Source organism: Carex rostrata, chromosome 22 (assembly GCF_964058835.1).
Source record: "Carex rostrata chromosome 22, lpCarRost1.2, whole genome shotgun sequence".
Classification (NCBI taxonomy): domain Eukaryota; kingdom Viridiplantae; phylum Streptophyta; class Magnoliopsida; order Poales; family Cyperaceae; genus Carex; species Carex rostrata.
In genome coordinates this window covers 1,083,081-1,110,062 of record NC_135939.1, presented here as the reverse complement: position 1 = coordinate 1,110,062, position 26,982 = coordinate 1,083,081, and the positions used below count along the sequence as shown (strand labels likewise).

Below are 26,982 nucleotides of genomic sequence, written 5' to 3'. Positions count from 1 at the left end.
TTCACATTTTCTTCTGTTTACTTTTTCTTGTGTGAATTTAAGCATTGAGAACAGTGCTTCATTCAAGCTTTGGGGGAGGGGGGGGGGGGGGTGGAATAGAAGAAAATTGTATTCGCATTTAGGTCATGTTTATGTTTTCAAAAATTGCATTTTTAGGTTAAAAATTTGTGTGATTGCTAGAATTAAGGACTCGTTTGAAAATTTTTGGTTATAATTTGGATGACTTTGGAAAATTAGAAATAACTTCATATTTGATCAAAGAATTGCATAGGATGAGATGTTTTGAAATTTTTGAAAAAAATGAAAAATTAGATTTTATCGAAAAAGTATTTTGAAACCGGATTATGCCTTTTAAATTGGAAAATTGAGATTTAAAATATAATAGAAAAATTGTGATATCTATGGATATGAAAGAATATCTTTGGATGTATGTATTCATGGTATTTTTGCATAATTGGTTGAAAACATTTTAATTGAAATTTTTTTAAATTTATTTGGACTCCACTTGCCTATGTTATGGCGACATGACGTACTTATGGTTATGAGTCATTGACACTTTGCTTCGCTAGTTTGTTCGATAAAGTGACCGAGTTTACACCACAAGTGTAAGTTCGTGTCATGGAATGGTTAAACCAAGAGCATGCAATAGCACTTTTGAATTAAAACGATTGGGTATGGTTAACTAGCCGGTTTTGTATTAAGGATAAAGATCATAATGTCATAAAATTAGCAACAAAAAGAAAAACAAAATGGAATTTTGCATGATACCAACACACGAAAATTCACAACTTTCTAACCTAAGCTTGTTCCAAGCTTGGAGGGGGTGAAAAGGAAAATCAGCACAAAACGATGGCACATTTTTGATAGAAAAATGAAATATTGATAAATCCAAATAATTAGTTTTTGCAAATAATAAAACATCTTTAAAATATGAGATTTGATTTGTCAAATTGTGGGGTGAATTAAAATTGATCAAGGAATGTTTAAATTATTTTTCCAAAGGATTCTCAAGTTTTTAATGAAAGCAAGATCATGAGAATTTTTCGCACTTCGGGATATACTTAGAATTTGGTTGGTTTAGAAACCGAACTTATACCTAAGATTAGTTTTTTGCTTGAGGACAAGCAAGGTTTAAGCTTGGGAAATTTTGATAAGCCTCAATTATATATACTTTCGGTTAGGATTTTACTTCTAAAACTGCACCAAATCTCTTGTATTTTAGCTTAGGTTAATATAGAATATACCAAAGAACCAAGTTAATGTCTTTGCCTTGTTTAATTTGTAGAAATCAAGCAAAATGAGCAATTATGTGGGTGTTTGTGTGGCCTGTAGGAATTATGTGCGCCACACAAAATAAATTCAAGCCGAAAATAAAATTCGGAATTTATCAAGTTTTTTTCTTTCAAAACAGAGAGTTGTGCGGCCTTAAGGAATTTTGTGTGGGTCACACAAAATCCTGCATGATCCCCAGCCGATTCTCCATTCTGTGCAGGCCACAAGAAATTTGCACTGGCCGCCGAGAATTTGTGAAGGCCACACAAGAGGCCGCACGAATGTCAGTCTGGCCCGATTTCACCATATCTCTTCAGATTTGCTTCATGATTTTGGGGGATTGTTTCCCAAGGCACAAAAATAAATATATATTGGCAGAGAGGTAGGGGAAGACATCTTTCAACTTAGTTTTTATTCTACACATCTTTTTATATTTTTCTCTCATCCCCGCATGATTGAAGGCGATTGGAGCTAGGATTAAAGGCTTTCTTGAGCGAGCAAAAGTGAAGACAAAGGGCAGCGAGCGAAGAGATTGGCGTTTTCTATTCTCTTTCTTGTTTTTCTTAGTTTTAATCATGTTTACTCTTATATTTCTTTTGGATGTTAGCGAACCCATGAATAACCTGAGGATTAAGATTAGAAATTATCAAATCTATTTCTTAGTTCAAAACCACAAGAAACAAAGGTTGAATTGAGGTGAAGGACTTAATCGTGAAGCCTCATATTTGATCGGGACTCCTAAAATTGAACCAAATATTGGTATGAAGAACTTAATCGCGAAGTATTTATTTTTAGGGATAAACTAGGCTAATCTGTGCTTATGGCTTAGATAGCTAGGGTGCAGGACTTAATCGTGAAATTCGACCTATCTAGGCACGTCGTTAATTCACGAAAGTGACCCTTTATTATATTTAAGGCTTAGAAACCTCATAATTGCAAACATGAATTTAGAAACCAATTAAGTGTAGATTTGACCAAGGGATTGTATACCGATAGCCCCTAGACTTCTCTATTATTGAATCACAAAACTCATTTTATTTGTTTGTTTAAATTGCTTTGTTTATTTTTAGACTCTCAATCTGGTATTGAACCCATAAAACCAATTTTCAAACAAACCCCCCCGCCCCCCTAATTCGTATCCTCTGAGATATCTCATATTTTGCGTGACTTTCTGGGAAATCGTAACCGTTTAAATACGTTCTGCACGAATCTCAAATCTCTAATAATACTGGCCCCCGCGCTATCCACGAATAGGCACGGGACACGTCGGTCACGCAAAATATGAGATATCTCAGAGGATACGCACTCTGCCCCCCTCCATTTACTTTTATTGCACTGTTTTATAATTTTTATTAATTTAGTAAAAAGTAATATTTCCCGTTAATCGATACCTAAACTACTACAAGAATAGGTTGTATGCTTGCAACTGACCTATTATTGTGTACTAAGGTTTTATAAATTTAAAAGTGAAAAGTGTATTCAATTGACCCAATTATTCAATACCTAAAATACACAACAGTAGAGTAAACGCAGGGGAGGACCCAGGATTTTCGTCAGGGGGGCAAAAAAATATCGAATCGGATTTAAATTTAAATAGCTTATCGGATTTAAACCCATTAACTAATTGGATACTCGATAAAAAAATAATATTTTGACTTATATTTTCAAATACCCTGACTTATAATTTATGATTCTATAACTTATAATTAATATTACCAATCATAATTCAGAAAAATTTATTTTGATTTTAATACTAAATTAAATTCGAATTACAAATTAAATATTCAGAGGGGAGCAAAAAAATTTCCAAAAAAGAAGAAATTCCATCAATACCAATAAATCATCACTAAAACTCAAAATTCAAGAGTGGTGACTGCCCCGTGTACTACAGTAGATCCGCCTCTGGCTGAACGGGTAAACGAGTGACGAGTGTCATTGACACCCCTACTTACGAACACCCTTGTTTACTCGTATTTTCATGACTAATAAATGTGCGTCCGCATATAGTGGACAGAGATAAAATCTCAAATCTCAACTCGTGAAATACAAGGTTTGTACTAGGGATTGTAATAGCTGTCGTGTTGTAATTGGATTAGTCGTTATCGTACATCATTTTTTCTTTTGCTTTGGACTCTTCCCAAGTTTTAGAGAATCACAAGCACAGAGAGTTAGCATTATTATATTTTAGAGAAAATATCTGATTCAATTTGCAACATGAATGCTTGAATGGAAACAAAATATCCACATGACTAGGGGTGGCAACGAACCGAACCGAACCGAACTTACCTTAGGTTTGAGTTTGGTTTGAATTAATTTCGAACCGAACCTGATTTGATTCGTTTCGAACCGAACCTAATTTGATTCGTTTCGAACCGAACCCATTTCGAATCGAATTAATTGCGAACTACACGAACTATTTCGATCTAACCAGACTAAGTTTGAGTTTGGTTTGAATTAATTCCGAACCAAACCTGATTTGGTTCGTTTCAATTCGAACCCATTTCGAATCGAATTAAACTCGAATCAAACCCGAATCGAATCACGAACCTCGAATTTTTTTGCCAGCCCTACACATGACTACCACAAATTTTAAAGACCTCCCTTTGGTTAAAATGGCACCATAAAATATGTAGTGTCAATTATTGGAACAATTGTGAAAGATTTCTATTAGAATAATATGTTTGCTGGTTTTGCTTCCTGGGCAGGTTGCAGCTGCTTGTTTTCACACTTGGTGGGACCGGACAAATATAGATTTTTAGAGCAAAACTAGGGTGTTCTTAAGCTCACCAAAGTCACTTTGGTGAGCTTAACTCCAAAACTTATCAAATTGGTTTCAAATAATGAATCTGAACTATTGGAACCCGCCTACTTTACGAGTGATGAACTTACATGTGAAAATTTTAAACATTCAAATTAATTTAGTATAAAGTCAAGCGGTCAAAAAATATTCAAAAAATGAATGCACTAAAATTAATTTATTAACCTTCTAATTTTAACTGATTGACTTTATACTAAACTAATTCGAATGTTTAAAAATTTCACTGTAGACGCATCACACGTAAGATAGACGGATTTCAACGGTTCAGATTCTTTATTTGAAACCGATTTGATGGATTTTGAAGTTAAACTCACCAAACACTTTGGTGAGCTTAAGAACACCCTAGTTCTACTCTATTTTTTATATGAAAGAAGATTAATAAAATAATGGTAAAAATAAAAACTAATCTAGGGCAGATGTGTATTTAATTAACGATGGCTTTTGTTATTTATGAGAAAAAAGAGGTGAATTAGAAAACCAACAAAGGCATATAAAGCGGCCACCGGCGGCACCTTCCCCATTGTTAGTAGCTTTTAGAAAAGTTTGCATACATTTTTTTTCTTGATTTTTTGTGGTAAATCTGGAACTATATATGCTTTATGATCCTCTGTGGTTCTCGTCTGTGTCATTTTTGTGTAACGGACTCGGAGTCAAACAAGCTAGAGATGAATTTTTCTTAAGGTTAGTAGTTTTAAATACCAACTAATAATTTTATTGATAAAAAAAACATATTTACAATAGGTTAAATGACTGTAATTTTTAAATTTACTTTTTTATTATCATAAAATCTATTCTAGAATTCTAATACTCATCTCACTCCACGATCGGATCTGCTTTTTCGACCGTCGTCGCACTCCAACGGCAACCGGATCTACTTACTGTCGTGCTCCAATCGAGATGTTGATCACCCTAATAGACTTTAAAAATAGATATATGAGTTTTGCACCACTCGGTTCCAATTGTGCTCCAATCGAATCTACTCGCCATACTGCAAGACTCATATATCTATTTCTCGTGATTGGACCACGACGGTGAGTAGATCCAATGGTTCACCCTAATGGACTTTTTCGCAATGTACTCACTATGGTGCAAGACTCATATATTTGTTTTTAAAGCTTGAGCAGTCGATCTGAACCGATAAACATGATCTTCTTATGAAAAATATTTGCAAGCCAAATTTATATATATATTTTTTTTAGAAATTTTTTACTATTTTATTAGATAGGTAGAAAATCACTTGATTTGAAAATCCTGAACCATTCAAAAGCAGTGGTTCTATCTATCTAACAAAATAGTAAAAATATTATAAAAAAAAATTAGTTTGCAAGTACATTTAATGTAGACATTATGTTTAATGATTTGAATCAACTATTTGAATTTTAAAAATAGAGATATGAATCGATAGCCCATGTCGATATGTAATATGCATATTACCATAGCCTCACTCTTCAAATTTTGTGTAAATGTAACAGAGTGCTTCAGTTGTTAATATTTAATGATAGAGAATTTCAAAAATTTGTCTCTAATTAAACCTTCACAAATCACAAAAAATGAACATAATTTTAGAACTTTTATTTGCATCAAATTGTGAACAGACCTTTGATCTAACTAAAGTAATGTGACATTGTCTTTGTTTTGTAGAAGGTCGGAATCCGAATGAGACTTTTTATGAATATTGAGAACTAGCTTCTCATCTCCAACCTTTGATAAAAAAAAAAAAAAAACTTTTGTTTTCACCAAATCGATTGTAGAATTAGAAAAATTGATGGTTCTTAAATTTTGAATAAACAAAAAAGTTCAGTAGACTTTAATTTGCATCAAATTAGTACTCAACTTCTAAATGGGAATCAAGTTGATCGTCAAATTAAAAAAAGAGAGTAAAGTTTGTGCTTGAAATTATCTCAAAATAACTATATTAGTCCTGAATCATCATAAGTTGCCACAAAAGTATAGGCATCCCGCTGTCATAATTTTCAAAATTCGTTTAAACAAAAATCAAATAGTTCTTTGTTTTTATGAATTTGAGACTTTCAATTTTAACTAAATGGTCCACAACACCTACTGATCAAACTCTCTTTAATGGTAGCTAGCGGATGTCATGTCTTAGTCCTTCAATTAATATGTTCTTTTCAAAAGGACTAATTTTTGTTATTTAAAATTAAAATAAGTACCAAATTTTTTTCAAAACATCACACAATGAATTATGTGCAAATAAAAGTTGTCGGATTAGTTTTATCAAATCCAAATAACAACGTAACTTGATTTTTTTTTTTTTATATAAGTTCAAAAACCAATGCACTTGAAGTTAAAAAACCATGGTTTTCTTGTAAAAATTGAACGATCAAAATCCAAAATTTTCCTAGCGGGTGTTTAGATCGAAGAGGGAATCAAAGGAAATCTAAATTATTTCACCTTTTATTACTATTTGCAATTCTTTTTCTTTAATTTTTATTTATTGATCATTTCTTCTCTAATAATTTTCTTTTAATTAAAAATATGAGTTGGCTTACGATGTTTCATGAAGTAAAGAGAATACTTTACTTTACGTCTATATCTTTAATTATGAAGTTCAAAAAGTTGATCTAAACAGTTCAAAATGACCTTTGTATTAAAATGTGCTTGGAGATCAAATTTTATAATTTTTAAAAACTTTTTACTAATTATTTAGAATTTTTTAAAATCATTGTCTTTTAGAAAACTGTGGACCATAAAAAATCAGTGATTTTCCAAAATAAAATAAAAACTAGTAATAAATTTTCAAGAAATGTAAAATTTGGTTTTCAAGCACAATTTAATATGGAGATCATCTTAAATTGTTCAGATCAATACAGTGTGAACGGTATTTACAAGTGATTCCTTCTCAACAATAAAATATACTCGCGGTATTGAACAACACAGTGTGAACGGTCACTGATTCTAGCTACCACCTACATTGGAAGTTTGTTACCTGAACTCGAGAATTCCATTTTAATATCTGATGCTTCAACGTGTATTTTGTTGCTTTCTGAACCAAATGTAAGCAGAGCGGTAAATATATCAACCTATTCTTTTTTTTAAAACAAATTCAATTTCCGATGTACTAAAGAAGAAAAGGATAAATCCAAGTATTGAATTGAATTCCACACCGTCAAAACCTTTTCTCGCTTGTCGCCATTCATGATTCATCGGAACTCCGAAATGAATTTTAGTCAGATTTCAAAACTTCAGCCGAAACACTTCAGCGGTTAAAATTGTGACCCTGACAAAATTTTGTAGACGAAAAAAAAAGTAAGAGAAAAATTAGAAAATTTTAGTTAAGAGGACTGAATTATAAAATAAATAATATCTGGTACGTAAAATTTGAATTAAGTGTTCACAAGCATAAAGTGAAATTATATTCACCAAGTTGTAAGTTATATTTAATATTTTATGGGAGAGGGTGAATCATATAAAAATTAAAAAAAATCTTAATATATATAATTAAATTTTATAAAGGACTCAAATGTCTTTATTTTTTTTTAACTCGATCATGATTTTATTTTTTACTATTTTAATAACAGTAATCGTACAATTTATATGAGAAAAAATTGTCATGTGTAATCTATATTATTTCTCTATATAAATAAAAATTATTATTGTTTGTTTTGCTTTTTATGTAAATTAATAAATTGATACTCAATATTCAGAAATTATCCACAGTGTATTTTTGCAAGTTCTTGATAACAATCAAAACATAGTTGAAATATTATAATCTTTTACATATGTATTGAGAAAATAATACATATCATATCTAATTGTTTTATTTTGACATTTGAGTTTTATATTTTGAGTCGTTAAAATTTTAATAATCGAGGCATAATGGACGGGGTGGATCTAGAATTTTTGTCAAGAGGGATAAAAAAATAGCGAACCAGATTTAAATAGCTAACTGTTTCAAACTCATTAACTAATTGGATATCCGATAAAACCAATAATTTTTACTTATACTTTATAATGCTCTGACTTATATTTTCTGATGTTCTAGCTTATAATTCTATTACCAATCATAATTCACAAAATTTATTTTAATTTTAACTCTAAATGTAATTTGAATTACAAATCATAAATACAGAAGAAGACAAAAAAAAATTCATAAGAGGGACAGAGCCAACCGAGTTGATCGGAACTGATAGATCTCCATCTCACTTTTTTTTTACGAAAGAACTTGATTTTCTTAATATTAATATATATTAAGTTAAATCCATTGCCCTCTAATAATAAAGGCACAAAAAGTAGATGCATTTAAACTCTCCTTATTATACTTCTAATTAATATTATAAAATTGGCTAAGGACCCTATGATTGGTTGTAGATCATACGAAGAAAAGTTGGAAATATTTAATTGCAAGGATCATGAATATAAACTTTCTTAAGTTTTACAGAAAATGTCACTACCTCAACACTTTTTTTTCTCGAGTAAACATTTTGGTAAGTGAGTGTTTTCTCTCAATATATTTTTCATAATTGTAGAACAAAAAATAACTATCTGAAATTCAAATTCCAACAAAAATAACTTGTAATCATATTTGAATAGTTATTTTTTTCTAAATAAAGAGAGAAAGTCTAGCCATCTAATAATTTAATATACATAAGGAATTTATCTATTCGAGTTTCAAACCTACGACCTCACACACAAAATACATTATCTTTGGCGCTCGACTAAAAATTGATTATCACATTTGAATAGTTAATTGTTCTGACTTTTCTTCACATAGATCAAGAAAATACATTATAAAGTCATGCCTCTTATTTCACAGTCAAGCTGTCAAATAAGAAATAAAATAGAAATAAGATGACGTAATTGTAAAGTAAGTTAAACTATCTCTTTAGATAAATTAACTTATTTCATACTTACTCCATTACTCCATTTATAGCGTTAATTGTAATAAATAAAGATTTATTTTTCACGGTCTTACTATCCTAGCCGAATTAATTTACTTCACAATTAAGCTATCAAACAAAACAAAGTGTAAAATAAAATAAAATTTTATTTTAATTTAAGTAGTAACCAAACAAGATCATATTATCACAGAACCTCAACATTTGTTCGTCTATCTGATCTGGAATTCCGCGGTTCAGTTTGGGCTTTACCCAGAGTAAGACTTGAAATTCTTGAATCGCAGTTAAATTCACACGGGCCGCGGCACGTGCAATTTACTCGTTTGAAAACGGCGCGTAGACTAACATTGAAAAGGCAATAGATGAAAAAACAGAGAGGAACTAGAGACTCAGTGGCGGGGCCATAATTAATCTATCCAATGACATGCCTTCTAGACTGGGCCCGGGCCCACATTCATTCCCTCTTGCACCTATAAATCCCTCCCCGCTACCGCCTTCTAACCTCCACCACTCTCGCTCTCTCTCTCTCTCTCTCTCTCTCTCTCTCTAAATATCCCCCTTACCCACACCCACACACACACACACACACACCCCTTCTCTCAATCCCTCTCTCTGGCTTTCATTGAAGTTTCAACTTTTCAAACCATGACAAAGCAAAATGTGGTGGTGCCTGAGATATCAAACGGTGGTGTTACGATGGCCGCTGCTATGGCAGCAGCGGTGTCATACCCTCCTCCCCGTGGCTGTGGGACCGGAGGCATGACGTTGAAGAAAAAGTTTGTGACGGCACAACTTGAGATGTCCGGTTCACGCCTCAATGGATGGGTGGAGTCGATGAAGGCGTCCTCGCCAACCCATGCCAAAGCTGCGGTGGCACTCGCCTCGCCGTCTCTCTCCCTTGAGGAATATGCAGCTAATTGGATGGTATGAATGATGGATTGCAATTTACTTTTGCTTTGGATTCCATTCTTATATTTTTATTGGTGAGGTTGAAACAGAATTTGATTTGTTCTTTGTTTTTTCTTTTTTCTTTTTGTATCATTTTGTAGAATCGGCACCCATCGGCGCTTTCTATGTTTGAGCAGATCATGTCAGCTTCTAACGGGAAGCAGATCGTCATGTTCTTGGATTATGATGGCACACTTTCTCCAATTGTTGATGATCCGGACTCAGCCTTCATGTCTGACACTGTATGCAATTTAATTCATTGCTAATCTTGATTTTTTGTTTTCCTTTAGTAATAAGTGAGATGTTTTTCATACTTATACAAGTTCTTATGAGTGTATTTTGTAATTTTATTAGATGAGAAAGGCGGTACGGAGCGTTGCCAGATACTTCCCGACAGCCATAGTAAGCGGGAGGTGCAGAGACAAGGTACATTAGCATTATTGCTTTTGTGTACTCCAGCCAAAACATTCCACACAAAAATAAGAAGGAAAAAAAAAACAAAAACAAAGGATGTTTTATGGGTGTTTCATACCTAACATATAATTTTTCCATTATGAGTAATTTCAGGTGTATAATTTTGTGAGGTTGGCGGAGCTGTATTATGCAGGGAGCCATGGCATGGACATAAAAGGCCCCGCTAAAGGCCACAAGTACACTAAAGCTAAGGTTTGGTCTCTTCTATATGTACTCTCTGTATATAGTGACAAACAGTCAACTACAACATATCACATCTATGGTCGATCTCATCGCTGGTCTCTCTCTTGTTTGATTCTCTTCCTCCTTTTATGTGCTTATCTCTGGTTCTCTTTGTGTGGTTCAGGCTAAGGCGGTTCACTTTCAACCAGCTAGTGAGTTTCTCCCCATGATAGATCAGGTTGGTTTTCTCATTGTTATATAATTAATGTATTTTTCTCTCCTTCTACTCTCATCATTTCATGCAAGCTAAATTAATACGAGCTGTATATATATTGGACTTCTGACTAGGTTTATAAGTTACTCATGGAGAAAACAAAACAAATAGCCGGAGCAAAGGTGGAGAACAACCGGTTCTGCGTGTCCGTCCATTATAGATGTGTAGATGAAAAAGTACGCAACAAAAATTTAATAATTAATTGATTCATTATATATTTTAATTTTTTGGATTTGCATGCTTTCTTTTTATTTTATAAATTTATGTTGCACTACTTGAGAAAAGAAGAGCTCCTTTCCTCAAATTAAAAAAATGAGCTCCTTTCTGACTCAAAAAATCTCTCCTACTTGCAGAGTTGGGGTGCATTGGCGGAGATTGTGGGATCTGTCATGAAGGGGTACCCCAAGCTAAGGCTTTCTCAAGGAAGAAAGGTAATTATTTTCCTTGCCTTGGTCTATGCATTTAATGCTACACCAATATAACTAATTGTTAAATACAATAACTTTATTTTAATTGGATGATATATCTTTTTGAGTATAGGTATTTGAGATCCGGCCTACTATTAAATGGGACAAGGGTAAAGCACTAGAGTTTCTGTTGGAGTCCCTTGGTGAGTTCTAAAGCATGACTGACTTAAACCACATATACATTACATCACATCCCTTTCTTCAATATTCCCTTCTTTTGATCTAATATTCTTTCTTTACTTAATCATACTTAGAAAACAACAACACATTGATTTTATGGCCTCTAGCATTTCAACAGATACCAATAATGTTTCTATCACTAATATTCCCTTTGCTCATAATTATATTCTTAGGATTTGCCGACTGCAACAATGTCTTACCCGTGTATATCGGCGACGACCGAACAGACGAGGATGCTTTCAAGGTACTGTTAAATCTATATATTTCTAAATGATGATCAAACTTGACTTACAAGTTTCTAACTTGGGGTCAATGCAAATGATCATTAGCAATATTAATTTATAATAACAGCCAACATCAATCATTAATTTATAATAACAGCCATGCATTGTGTTGATATTTCAATCTAGGTACTTAGAGAGAGGGGTCAAGGAATAGGTATTCTTGTTTCGAAGTGTCCGAAGGAGACAAATGCCTCATATTCTCTCCAGGAGCCAGCCGAGGCAAGTACACTTGATTCTTTCTTTTTAGATGCTTTTGGGATATTATCTTGCATATTGACTATTTTAACCCTCTTCCCTCTTGGACCACTCCATCATATATTCATATATATATATATATGCATCCACCTTTTTAATTTTTTGCTATTCATTTTTACTAAGTGGTTGATTTGGTTCTTTGAATTATGACTTTTTGTGCAGGTCATGGATTTTTTGCTTAAGCTAGTCAAGTGGAAGCGCACTCAAGGCTAGCTAGCTAGACAAATTAAGGGTGTGAAAACTGGTGTTAATTAACAACCCATCAACCATACTAAATTAATTATTAGCTAATTAATTAATTACTTAATGAATAGGTGGTGGGTCAAATGTATTCTGTTAAGTTAGTTTAGGAGGAATGGAGAAGATACCCCCCCTAGGAAAAGAAAATTTATGTTTTCCTATGTAGTAATTAATTAAAAAATCCCCTCTTTTTTGGCGGGCCTGCTTCAATTGGGCTTGAAAGCGTTTAAGATGGCTTTTCTAGCTCTTAATTAAGAAAAGAAGCTTGTGAAAAAAACAAAAAAAAATCTAGATCTTGTAATTAGGTTTTTCAGTGTAAGAAATGGAAGTAATGACAAATATTTTCTTCCTATGGAACTTTGCATATTTGTGTCATTCTTTTATGATCTCACACACACAAGCGCACATGCATACAGATCACGCTTAGAGAGATAAATAATGAAAAACCAAGAGTAGAAAATTAATTTGAGAATTAATATATATAATACAGTTGGATAAGACATTGTTTTTGGTATTTGAGATTAATATTTTGAAATTCAATATATATGATAAAAAAATAGAAATAAATCATAAAATATTAAATACTGATTCATAGGAGAAAGGACTGCTGCTTTCAGCTTTATGTTAAAAGGATATGCTCTTACTTCACCTGATTAAAAACAAAAGAAAACATCATGGTGCCAAAGAAATTTGAGACTGATATTAAAATAAAATTCACTTATAAGCAGCAAAATATACATTCAAATGCATTCATGCATGCTTTTAGATATGCTTCACTAGAAACTAAAAAAATAAAAAAATAAACAAACCATTTAGCACGAGAGGTTTAATTGATGTATATACAAGGGCGGGTCTAAAATAATTAGATTGGAAGTTGAAACTTAAAATATAGTGCTAAAATTTAAACTCAAGTCTCCACAATTAATTACAAATTTAAATTCTAAACACTAAGCCACAAGCACATATATATTTGACATTTTTCGAGGGAAACGAACTATATATATAAAAACTTAAAATAATGCAATATATATATATGACTAAGTACCCCTTGGCTTTGACTTTAAATCCGTCCTTGTATAATATTAATTTACATTAATTCTACTAATTGAACGTGATTGCACCACCAAGATCTTGCTTCAAGTTCATAATACATATCAACATCAAGCTTTCCATGGTTTCTGGGTATTGCTTAATAAATTTAGAAACAACATCCATTAATTTTTGTCCTAGGCAAAACAAAAAAAAGAGAAAAATAAAAACCATGTGACTGTCATTCAGTATAGTGGTCCAAATAATTTCTACTTCCAAAATCTCCAGTGAAGAAAGTACAAATAGTTTCTACAAATGGATTTGGGGTCCATTTTCTCTCTCTCTCTCCCTGCACTTGCTCTAACCTTTATTAACAAATTCAACATCTTTGATAAAGGCTGGTAACCAACCAAAGTACATTGCACCTTAGTACTCTTTAGCTAGTTAAAAACATTTGCAATGATTTTCAATTATTTCACTAAATAAAGTAAGAAAGCGACTTCTAAGGTTACAATAGCTTCATTCAAGATCTATATATCTAGTACTAATAAGCAAAAGATCACCAATCTTGTAACCTCCTGCCATTTCTATTTGGATCAGCTCAAGTTCATGTAATTCGCCTGAATATCCCTATCAGTGCAATGAAATATGGCAATGCAAATTTCCTATTTTTGAATAAAGTTGATTTTGACTAAATGCGCCATTTGTTCATAACTTAATTTAGGATACTTGAAGAGCTCTATTATTGTTATAAAAAAAAGATAGATGTATATGTTGCCAAATTAAGGAAGAGGTGGAAACTGGGGGAAGCCTAAATTATTCATGAAAAGTGACAAATAACTTGACTTTCTAGAGTTTGATAGCAACTTTTTCTGTTTATGGGACAACTTGTTTGCAGAATTTAATTAATTTCGGGTGAATTTTCTTTTGACAAAAAACTTGTTAATTAGTTTAGATTTAACAACTATTTAATTCACGGTTAACATATATCCTACGTTTTCTTGTTGGAAATACATCATAATATCAAAATGGAAAACATAGGAAATTATATAATTGCAGAATGTAATGAATCATTAATAAGAAATTGCCCACTTTTAAAAAACAAAACAAAAAACAAAATAGAAAACATATGTAGGAAAAACAAAGACATTTTGTCTAAATGTGTCAAAACGGATATACCTCGTAAGTAAATTTGTTTTTCCAAGGTTTCAAACAAAACAACACCTAACCACAAAATACATCGCAGTTAATGTCTCCTTGGATTGCATGTAAAGCTGTAATTTTGTCATGTGTCATGTCTCTTCTTGCCCCTAGCGGCTACCTACGTTGACTGGTCACCGGTATCTGATTGGTCCCCTGAAATAGTCAAAATGCATACGTTGGAATTTTTTTTATAAACCATAATTAGAAAAAATATTTTTATGAAACCAAGTCGATTGCTTTTTTTTTTTTTTTTAAGTTCTAAATAGCGATTATAGCGCTATAGTTTTAAGATCCGAAAAAGCTATAGCGTAACCATAGTTAGCTATTTAGAATCATTATAAAAGAAAAATGGTTAATAACGTTATAGCTTTTGAGTTTAGAAAAAGTTATAGCACAGCTATTGCGTAGCTATAGCTAGCTATTTGGAACTCTAGTTTTTTTTTTACAAAATTCATAAAAACTGAAAAATCATTTTGGTCCTTTTTTGTACTGAATTGTCATTTCAATCCCAGTCGTTTTCACATATTTCGAGAAAAAAATATGATGAAAAATTGTAAAAATATGTGTGGCCGAATTGCTATTTCGGTCCAAAAAAATAATAATAATACATATTTCGGGACCGAAATGGCATTTTGGTTCTTATGATTTTTGTAAAATAAAAATAATCATGTTGGTTTCATAAAAATCTTTTTTCTAATTATGGTTTATTAAAATAAATTTTTATTCTGGGTAATTACATATATATAGATAGCACCGACATTTTAAAAAGATACCCGATTAGCAAAATATTTTAATAATAATAACCAGGTTTTAGATATAATTTTAAAACTACTCAAACCGTGGATTTTTTTCCACGGTTTCGAATTTTAATTCGGAACCATGAAAAAAAATCACTATTCCAACTTCTTCTTTTTGCAAAACAGAAATTTTTAAATTTTTTTATTTTTTGTATTGAAATATTAGAAATGCTGAATATATTTCTTTGAAAATAGATGAAATACAATATAATTAGATTTATTAGAAAGACTACAACAAATAACTCGGATCAACATTTTTAGGCCGGATTTTTCGCAGTTGTAAGAAAAATTAATATATTTATTTATGTGTTATTGTAAAAAAATAAAAATGCTTGGATTCTAAGTTATTGATCCCGATTCAAAAGTCACTTCTAGGTAATACAGAAAATATTGCCATCCTTCTAGTACATTTAATATCTAAAAAGTTGTATCTATTTTGACAATTCTTTTTGAATAACAATCATTAAATAACTTAAAGTTTTTGTTTTTTTTCAAAAATAGATACAACTTTTTAGAAATTAAATGTACTAGAAGGATGACAATATTTTCTGTATTACCAAGAAGTCACTTTTGAATCGGGATCAATATCTCAGAATTCAAGCATTTTTATTTTTTTTACAATAACACATAAATAAATATATTAATTTTTCTTACAACCGCGAAAAATCCGGCCTAAAAATGTTGATCCGGGTTATTTGTTACAGTCGTTCTAATAAATCAAATTATATTGTATTTCATCTATTTTCAAAGAAATATATTGAACATTTCTAATATTTCAATACAAAAAAAAATTCTATTTTGCAAAAAAAAAAAAAAAAAAAAAAACCAAAACCAGTTATTTAGTAACCGGATGAATTCATTTAGGTAAATAACAGGACCCAGGCTCTCTGTCCGGTAATTTAGTCACCGAACTCAGAAATAGGTCCGGTTACTCAAATAACCGATTTTTTTTTTTGCGAAACAGAATTATTTTTATTTTTTTTGTATTGAAATATTAGAAATGTTGAATATATTTCTTTTAAAATAGATGGAATACAATATAATTTGATTTATTAGAACGATTGTAACAAATAACCTGGATCAACATTTTTCAGGCCGAATTTTTCACGGTTGTAAGAAGAATTAATATATTTCTTTATGTGCTATTGGAAAAAAATAAAAATGCTTGGATTCAGAGTTATTGATCCCGGTTCAAAAGTCACTTCTAGGTAATACAAAAAATATTGTCATCCTTCAAGTACATTTAATTTCTAAAAAGTTGTATCTATTTTTGAAAAAAAAACAAAAACTTTAAGTTTTTAATGATTATTATTCAAAAAGAATTCTCAAAATAGATACAACCTTTTAGAAATTAAATGTACTAGAAGGATGACAGTATTTTTTGTATTACCTGGAAGTGACTTTTGAATCAGGATCAATAACTCATAATCCAAACATTTTTATTTTTTTACAATAACACATAAAGAAATATATTAATTTTTCTTACAGCCGCGAAAAACTAACCTGAAAAATATTGATCCGGGTTATTTGTTGCAGTCTTTCAAATAAATCAAATTATATTATATTCCATCTATTTTCAAAGAAATATATTCAATATTTCTAATATTTCAATACAAAAAAAATTAAAAATTTTCTATTTTGCAAAAAAAAAAAGTTGGAACCGTGAATTTTTTCCATGGTTCCGAATTAAAATTCGAAACTGTGGAAAAAATTCACGGTCTGGGTAATTCTATCTAAAACCTAGGGGTGTCAATGGCACCCTTTTATCCGTTTACCCAACTCGTATCGTATTCAATAAGATGGTTATGAGTAAGATTTTTTTTTCATAAACTTATCGGGTACGAGTAAAGATTTTTTTCCATTATCAAAACGAGTAAGGGTACGGGTAATATCTATTTCGTACCCGTTACCCAATCGGGTAATTATATAAAAAATTATATATATATATATATATAGAGGTTGACTTGGGTGAGCCATGACTCACCAAGCGTTTGTACTCCACGCCGTATTTTCATTTTGAAAGTCCAAACGACCGATCCGAACGTTAGATGTTTAATCCATATTGAAATGTGCTTGGAGACCAAATTTTACATTTTTTGGAATTTTTTTTACTATTTATTAAGCATTTTTTAAAATTGCTGTTTTGCTGTGAATAGTAAAAAAACAGTAAAATTTTCTAGACCATTGGATCAGCGATTTTCAAAATTGCTTAATAAATAGTAAATTTTTTTTTATTAAGATGGGTACAAAATTCAATGATCTGAATTTGACTAGTTTTTGTACCCATTTTAATAAATAGTAAAAAAAATTCAAAAAATATAAAATTTGGTCTCGAAGCACATTTTATTGTAGATATCACATCTAACGGTTTGGATCGACTATTTGGACTTTGAAAATATAGAAAATGATTGTGGTAACTTGTTGTAACTTGATTCCTCCTCTATATATATTATGATGAGGGTTCAAATGCCTCCATGTTTTCGTGCCTCCATCATGCCTCCATCTCTCTCCATCATTTTCAAAGTTCAAACAGTCGATCCGAACCGCTCAACCTAACCTCCTTACTAAAATATGTTTGGAGACCAAATTTTATATTTTTAGGAATTTTTTTACTATTTTTTTAGATAGGTACAAAAATATTGTTTTTAGATGGTTCAGATTTACTGATTTTGTACCTATCTAAAAAATAGTAAAAAAATTCCTAAAAATATAAAATTTGGTCTCCAAGCATATTTTAGTATGGAGGTTAGGTTGAGCGGTTCGGATCGACTGTTTGAACTTTGAAAATGATAGAAAGAGATGGAGGCATGACGGAGGCACAAAAACATGGAGGCATTTGAACCCTCCTCATATATTATATATCTTAATAAGCATTGAATTATTATTCATCTCCAACAGTCCAACTGACAACTACTCTTGATCTTGGAAAACAAAATTTATTAAATTTTCTAACTTGAACAATTGATAATTTAGTTGGAATTCACCATTAAAGCACTTGAACAATACACCATCTTGTTTTTATTTGCATGCCTTTTTTTTAATTAAAGAATAAAAATATTTGTGTTTTTGAATTTGTGTTTTGCTAAAAAAAAAAAATTAGTTGGAATTAATTTTCATATTAGTAATGTGATTATATATGTGATAAATAAATGTGTCTTAGTATTTTATTTAATAAATAATCAAAATAATTATTATACAAGTATTAACCGTTATTTACCCGCTATCATTTCGTTATCCGACAACTACAACAGGTAACAGTAGAGTACGGGTAAGATTATTTGTAACGGGTAAAGGTAGGGTACGAGTAAGAATAATTTGTGGCGGGTACGAGCATGAAAATGCTTCCACCTGACCCTTACCGTACCTGTTGACATCTTACTAAAACCTGGTTATTATTATTAAAATATTTTGCTAATTAGATTTTTTTTTTAAAATGTCGGTAGATAGCATTCAAAGTTTTAGGTACTTAAATGTTAAATCTGTCTGCAAGCATGTTTCTCTTGATGCTGGAAACCAATGTGATGCAAAAGGACAGTACCATTCCTGCAATATTTATAATTGATAAATTTTGTCATTGAGATCTCCAACACAAGGGACGAAAAAGATTCCAAATTAATCAAAAATAAATTGAATATTCAATGCAACTTTAGTAACGGTACAGTTGTAGATTCTATTGGATCAAATTCCTCTATAATTGTGCAGTACTACTTCCCTAGGTTAAAGGCATGCTTCTTTTTCATATTTTCCTTTTGTTCAAAATAAAATATTCCAATAACAAGGCCAAGGATGCAGGGGAAGATTTGAACAAAGGACCCCCTGATTCTAACTTTCTTAATTTCTTTTCTTATGTCAAAGAAATAAAGAGCAAATCATATAAATCATCCTTAAAGCATCACTTATTTATCATTTTGGTCTTCAAAATTTTCAATTAGTATCAAATTGGTCTTACCATTATTCAACGATCAAAAATTATATATTATTTTTAACTTATTTATGAATACATAAACATCAATACTAGTATCGATTTTATTTGACATCCAATTTCATGCATAATTATATTAAGTTCTACGTTTTTTTTTTTTTTTTTTTTTTTTTTTTTTTATTTGTGTGAACTGCATCAACATTAGTTGTAATCCCAAAATATGATATATTATAGATGAAAATATTTTCTTACAATATATGTTAAAATTATGATCAATTTGGTATATATTAAAAAATTAAGGGACCAAATTGATACTTTAAAAACTGTAAAGATCAACACAATAAATGAATAATATACTTTACGGATCAATTATGCAATTAATTTACTTAAGAATAAAACAAGAACTAATGTATTTAGTTATTTGCTTTTTAGAACAGTGCATTTTTTTAGTATCAATTTCTCACGCCGTTTTGGGAGAATTTTGAAAGATATAGCGGTTCGCATGTTCCTCTCCTTCCATAGGATTCACATAAAGTCCATGGCATGGAAATAAATCTGCGCTGTTATTCCAATTGAATAACAAGTTCCAAACAATTAAAAGTTTTTCATACACGAATCACAATGAATTTTTTTTTTTTCATGCACAAATCTCAACAGAGTTGAATGGTTGAGATCGGAATAAAATAAACATGTAATTCCATTGGAATAACAGCAGACTTATTTCCGGCATGGATGGGTGGTACAAAGTTGTCTGATATTAATTAATTGATATGGGGACAAAATTAAAGCACTTTGACGTATAGTTGATGTATAAACCGACATGGTTGCATGCATTTAATTAAATTAAGCACCTGGTACCTTAATGCTTACCGGGTGCACATCTATGATTAATTGGTAGCTAGGCGTTCAATCTGTATCAGGCTACCGAGGCAGCTAGCCAGTACAATTCATGTCAGACACTTGATCACATAGTTTAGAATATCAGTGACTAATATAAAGACCAAAGGGGATAAACAATTAGGAATGAAAACTGAAATTAGAAGAACATGATAAGTGTCTTGTAATTTGATTTTATAAAGGATTCTACTAGTATTAATTCTATAAAATTAAGAAGAAGAAAAAAGATAAACTTGAAATTTGTCATGTATAGGGGGTTAATACCCCCGTTCTCTCTCTCTATATATATGCAATATTCCTCTGCCCTGTAAACGATATATGATCACCATGACGGATCATATATATGATACTTGAAAAATAAACTTATCATGCATGATCATCTCCTTAATTTTTTTCTTTCTTTCTTTCTTCTTTATTTTTGGGCTGAAAAAGCCACATTGCAACATGATTCAAAGTAATGCATTTTTTTAGGAATTAATTAAGTGGTATTTTGACGGTATATATTTTAAGTGCACAAAAGATGTGTTGATGAATTGTCAAAGTTTTGCTGGTAGCTACCACCACTTTATTCAAAAAAAAGAAAGAAAGAAAGATGAATTGTCAAAGTCGACCTCTTTAAATTAAATTTCACAATATATATTAAACTGACTGTAGAACTGGAACACGCGGAGAGAGATTTGACCTCTTGCATGTATTCATAAAAATAATAATAGAAGATTGGATTCACTGTTGTTGAACCAAGAGACATGCATTAATTTAGCATGCCAAATCACTTGCTAGCTCCCTTGACCAGTAACGTTGAACCGGCCCATATATAAGAGAATGCACTTGTTTATGTACTTAATCATATGATTAAGCTTTGAAATAAGATTATTTAATCCATTTTTAAATTGGCAATTACCTTACTTTAACCTTTTGCCAACTTGGATCTTTGTCAGTCCAACCTCAAAAGAGCCAGTGGAATCTCGGCGTTGTCAATAACTCCATTGCTTTATCAATTTTAATATGCTCACTAGCTACGTCCTTTAAACGGTTGTATTCCTCGGAATATCCTTTTACCTTTTACAGTTTACTACAATAAAACCTACTGGAACACTATACACGTTGTAAACACGTTTATTAATATAATCTTGGTAGCCGCTACCAAGTTTAAAAAAAAAAAAAAAAAGAACACTATACACTATACCCACAATTTGCAATATCTCACTCTCCACATTTTGTCTGATTTGTTTTGGTTTTTTTTTTAAGAGAAAGACAAAGATCTAAACTTTCTAAATTCCAATGTTTTTGAAGAACTATTTATGCTTTCTAAATTCCAATGTTTTTGAAGAACTATTTATTCAAATTTTGAAGCTGAGATCTCCCACACAGATGAGTTAATTTAGTCTGATTTGTTGATATTACAATAAATGAGGAGGAATCCAATTGATATTTTAAGTGAGAGCAATGCATGTGTTTCATTATGATATAAAATAATATTAATTATCATATTGAGATAATTTTTCATTTTTCATTTATATTTTAATAATGATATATCATTTATTATGATGTGTCACAAACCCAATTGTAATATTGTCTGTTAACAAAACAGGCATGCAGTATTTTATTTGCAATTCAAGATTTGAACAACATGCATGTTAATCGGTAATTAAAGCTGTCACGCGTTGAACTGTTAAATGTTGACACTTAATTAAACTATTTTGGGGTTTAGAAAACAATATATAGTAGTCCCCAATGTAGCTTAAGTATAATATAATTTAAAACATGCGCTTTGGTTTGTTTTTTAATTTATTATACTATCAACATAATTAATGCACGTCAAAATTGAATCACAGTGACAAGAACCTAAAAATTTATTAACTTTTCTACCTTTATATCACTAGTATTTTTTTTTTCAGCAGTACAACTTATTTTCTTCAACCACACTATATTATCAAACGATGCCAACGTTTTAAATAATAATTATAAATATGTCGTAACTAAGTAAAAAAAAAAGAATTATGATAATTAATATTTAATATCGCATAAAGTATGATAGAATTAAATTGAATTTCTAAATACTTTATTACTCAAGTTTTTCCATGCACTTTGAATGTGTACTTAAATATTACATAATGCACACCCAATAATTATACACTTTTCAAATTAAAATGTATTTTTTTTACAAATGTCAATAATTATTTTTATCTCGAGACTCAAATTTCATAATGCACAATCTATATAATATTTGAAATAAATTTAATAGGTATAATTTTAGTGGTACGTGGTGAAAGATAACAATTGTATATACACTCTCAAGCATGAAACTTTTCTACAAGCTAGACTATTTTCTTACTCTCTTAAAATCCAAAAGACACCTAGATATATATTATAGACTCATATAAATTTCAACTTTATAGTTTCTAAGATCAAATTTCCAACTTCCCATGACAGCTAGAAGAACTTCAAACATGACTTGATCTCACCTACTTATTATTTATACATTGTAATTGACTACCAATTAACCAATTAACATATAAAATTAAGTTTATATTTCCAACAATTTTGAACTTCCATACTCATGATTATGTGTAAACTATCCTGAAATGCACACACTTGTACATAATACATACCGGTTGTGAGACTGACACGGATGAGATCGACACGGTGGTGCCATATGTACGTTACGTCCATATATTGTATATATACTCTTGACTATATGAAACCATCCTGAGTATATTTTTTTAAAAGGAAAAAGCAATTAGGTTATGATTGGAGGTATAGAAATGCATGATATATAGCTATTGAGTTGATAAGCTGTATATTCAGAAACTTTCAATTGTCATTCTTGTAGGTATATATCTTGTTCTTGAACCCAAAAAAAAATATGAATGTGGTAAAGTGGTGGCATTATCATTAACTATATTTGTTCAAGATAAGCCACTAAGATCATTTCTGAGAGACTTTAAGTCTCAAGTATAAGTAACATCATTTACTAGAAAAGGTTCATTTTTTTGTGACAATGTTATTACTCATGATAGTACTAGCTAGAATATATACTAGTGCAACTTTTTTCCTTATGATGGAGAACATATAGAATTTGAGACTTTAGCTTGAACACATGATATATAGATTAAAAGTTGCATCCCTTTCTAACAAGTACCCCAATGATAGCTATATAACATGCATGTAGATGGCATATTTGTACACCAAAACATAAATAAACGAATGAAGCCATATTACTAAAGCAAGGTTGTTAAGGGTGCATTTTGGGGTTGCACTTGGCAGGAGGGGAAGCAGAGCTAGCCTAGCCCCACTAGAGAGAGAGAGAGAGAGAGAGAGAGAGAGAGAGAGAGAGGAGAGAATGGCCATTGGTGGAGGAGTTGGATTCCACTTGGAAACGGGAGCCTCCTTTTAGAAGGCACCTGGTAGGCTCTCTCAGGGGGTGGCCCCATATTGACAAGCCCCTCTTTCTTTCCCAATTAAATCCCCACTTTGCCTTTTCTTGCGTGGAAAGAAGCTTGGCCACTGCACTTCTACTCATCATTGGCGCCTAAGCCCCTATTAAACTAACCCCCTTCTGGCTTCTTCCTCCGAATATTTTTTTATAAATCATAATTAGAAAATTCATTTTTACCAAACCACCATGATTATTATTATTTTTTTTTTTACAAAAATCATAAGGACTGAAATGACCGTATATTCTTTTTTGGACCAAAATGTCAATTCGGTCCCCATTGATTTCATAGTTTTTCCAATAAGTGGTCACAGAAAATTCCAAACCCCCTAGACCGAATTGGCAATTCGGTCTTTTGTGTTTTTGGGATTTTCTGTGGCTGCGTGTTGAAAAAACTATGACCGAATTTAGTTTTTGTAGTATAAATTACTTTTGTAGTGTAATTGTAGAATTATTTAATTTGCATGTAGTATAAATCAATTGTTAAATGATTTAATTTTGTAGTGTAATTATTAATTGTAGAATTATTTAGTTTGCATATAGAGTAATTTGACTTTTTGCATGTAGTATAAATCAATTATTAAATGATTTATTTTGTTTAGTGTAATTTTATTTTTTTGTAGTGTAATTATTAATTGTAGAATTTTTTTAGTTTGCATGTAGAGTAATTTAGCTTTTTGCATGTAATATAAATTAATTGTTGAATGATTTCTTTTTAGTGTAATTATTAATTGTAGAATTTTTTTAATTTGCATGTAGAGTCATTTAGCTTTTTGGATGTAGTATAAATCAATTGTTGAATGATTTATTTTTTTAGTGTAATTTAAGTTTATGTAGTGTAATTATTAATTGTTGAATTTTTTAGTTTGCATGTAGTATAAATCAATCATTGAATAATTTCTTTTAGTGTAATTTAAGTTTATGTAGTGTAATTATTAATTGTAGAATTATTTAGTTTGCAAGTAATTTAACTCTTTGTATGTAGTATTAATCAATTGTTGAATGATTTAATTTTTTTAGTGTAATTTAGATTTTTATAGTGTAATTGTAGTGTATTGAACAAACCCCCACGGTCCAGATCCGACCCGGCCGAACCATAGACCAGACCCGACCCAGACCGACCCCTTCTAGACCTCTGGACCAAATAGGACTAACCCTAGGGTCAGATCTAGCAAGGGTTTGGGCCGGTTTTTTGCACTAGACCCTCCTAAACCTGACCCGCCCAAACCCGAGACCCACCTAGCCCCAACCCAGACTAAACCCCCTAAACCCAGACTGGACCAAAATGTTGGGTTTCGGTCTAGGCTGTCAAGTATATTTCAAAAAAATTCTCTATCAAGGGGTACGGCTAGGAGGAGAGGAAGGGGAGGCAGCCTCTAATTGGATCGCACCCTTGCTCGCTTGCTCCTTAGTTCGATTTGATCAATGGAAGAGAAAAAGAATAAGGGAGAAGTTTTTATCAAATGAATTGTGTGTGTGTAGAATGGAGGGATCACCTTCTTAAATATAGTTCGTGAATGACACAAATGTCTTTGGAAATATCTATCCTCATGTTAAAGCAAGAAGGCTCATTTGATAATTTTCATAATTAATGGTGGACCGTTGGTCTATCTAAGAATATATCCATCCATTGCTTCCTGTGCAAGCAACCTCATCCCTCTCATGTATTTGACAAGTGAAACACATGATACCTCACCTTTGTTCAAAAATGTGTTTGACCAATGTTTGACCCGTCTTTGGCTTTGGTCAACTTTCTTACCTCTTCACTTAAATGATCATAACTTTTGAACCGTAAATCCAAATCGTGCATACCACATATCCACGCACTCGTATGATTATCCTCTATCTCATGGTATCAACACATCAACCAAAATAGTATGAAAATCACCTCACATAATCAAAATATCATTTGCACAGAAGGTTGCAAATTGCTTTGATTATGTCCTCATATCTCTCATAATGTTGAATTATATAATATCTCGTAACACTAAATTTGTTGTGCTATTTTTTTTCTAACATCCATGCACTAGTGTCATCAGCCTGTATGACATCTCGACCAAGTGACCTTATAGGTGTGACCGGCTTGGATCTGTATAACATTGGCAATCTGGAACAACCAGTTTCCAGTTTATCAAGGTTAGCGTCTAGCAACACACCTTGACTATCCAAGTATACAAACGATATGTATTCAGATAGTATCCAGATCCAATATAGTCAGTGCATAACACTGCATGTGTTGTTTTCAATATCTCATCTTTATCCAATGATGAACACGAGACAGGATGTTTGTTATTCCCGCTGTATCATTGATTATGTTTCTTGACACGTGAGCATTACATTATGATACGTGATTACACTAGTCAATCAGGTTGTGCACATATAATATAATCTCTATCAAGGGGTTCAGAGATATCATAGCTTACTCTTCATACACCAGGTTGCCTAGTAAGGAAAATTTAGTCATGTTGACATATGCGTCATACCCAACGTAAGTACCGTACACATAGAAGATTTTTTACTATTTTTTTAAATAGGTAGAAAATCACTTGATTTAAAAAATTCTGCACCATTCAGATATTTGATTTTCTACCTATCTAAAAAAATAGTAATAAATTTCCAAAAAATGTAAAATTTGATCTCCAAACACATATTAATATGGAGAACAAGATGAATGGTTCGGATCGACCGTTAGGATTTTGAAAACTCGAATATTGAGCCGTAGCACTGTAGCCCTCTATGCAACCCATAGCACCGTAGTCTTACTCATATATATATATATATAGACTTGGGCTATGGTGCATTGCAATGTGTAGCCTCTTTTGTACATTGGACTATAAATCACCAGATTCAAAGTCCAAATAATTGATCCAAATAGTTAATCTTGTTCTTCATATTAATATGTATTTGGACACCAAATTTTACATTTTTTGGAAATTTTTTACTCTTTTTTTAGATTTATTGAAATCACTGTTTTTTATGGTCCAGATTTGTCAGAAAACAACAATTTTCAATAAATCTAAAAAAATAGTAAAAAAATTTAAAAAAAATGCAAAATTTGGTCTCCAAACACATATTAATATGGAGAACAAGATGAACGGTTTGGATCGGTCATTTGAATTTTGAATCCAGTAATTTATAGTTCAATGTACAAAAGAGTCTATACATTGCAATGCACCATAGCCCAACTATATATATATATACATGGGACCGAAATGCCATCTCGGTCTCATGCATTACACCAATGGCCACACTATTTCTCACAAAAATCTGTAAAATTAGCGGGGACTGAGTTGGCATTTCGTTCCCCAAAAAAAAATGCGGGACCGAAATGCCATTTCGGTCCTTGTGGTTTTTGTAAAAAATAATATATATATATATATGAGATGGGCTATGGTGCATTGCAATGCATAGGCCATGGTGTGCATTGGACCATAAATCACCGATTCAAAGTCCAAATGACCGATCCAA

At 31.4% G+C, this 26,982-nt stretch overlaps 1 protein-coding gene across 1 annotated transcript; it reads left to right on the top strand.

Annotated features, from left to right (window-relative positions):
* Positions 1-9,457: 9,457 nt before the first annotated feature.
* LOC144574307 (putative trehalose-phosphate phosphatase 6) lies at positions 9,458-12,594 on the top strand. The gene is made up of 11 exons (XM_078324246.1): positions 9,458-9,870; positions 9,996-10,136; positions 10,249-10,320; positions 10,462-10,560; positions 10,715-10,768; positions 10,879-10,980; positions 11,158-11,235; positions 11,345-11,414; positions 11,625-11,695; positions 11,862-11,954; positions 12,153-12,594. Exons 1-11 carry the CDS (start codon positions 9,592-9,594, stop codon positions 12,201-12,203), a joined length of 1,110 nt encoding a protein of 369 aa, XP_078180372.1. The 5' UTR covers positions 9,458-9,591; the 3' UTR covers positions 12,204-12,594.
* The last annotated feature ends 14,388 nt before the right edge of the window (positions 12,595-26,982 follow it).

Excerpts from the sequence above, each read along its gene's own strand:
- LOC144574307 (XM_078324246.1), top strand. The coding sequence starts at position 9,592 with ATGACAAAGCAAAATGTGGTGGTGCCTGAGATATCAAACGGTGGTGTT. Across the intron at positions 10,137-10,248 it reads CAGCCTTCATGTCTGACACT|ATGAGAAAGGCGGTACGGAG; the intron begins GTATGCAATTTA and ends TAATTTTATTAG. Across the intron at positions 11,955-12,152 it reads CTCTCCAGGAGCCAGCCGAG|GTCATGGATTTTTTGCTTAA; the intron begins GCAAGTACACTT and ends CTTTTTGTGCAG.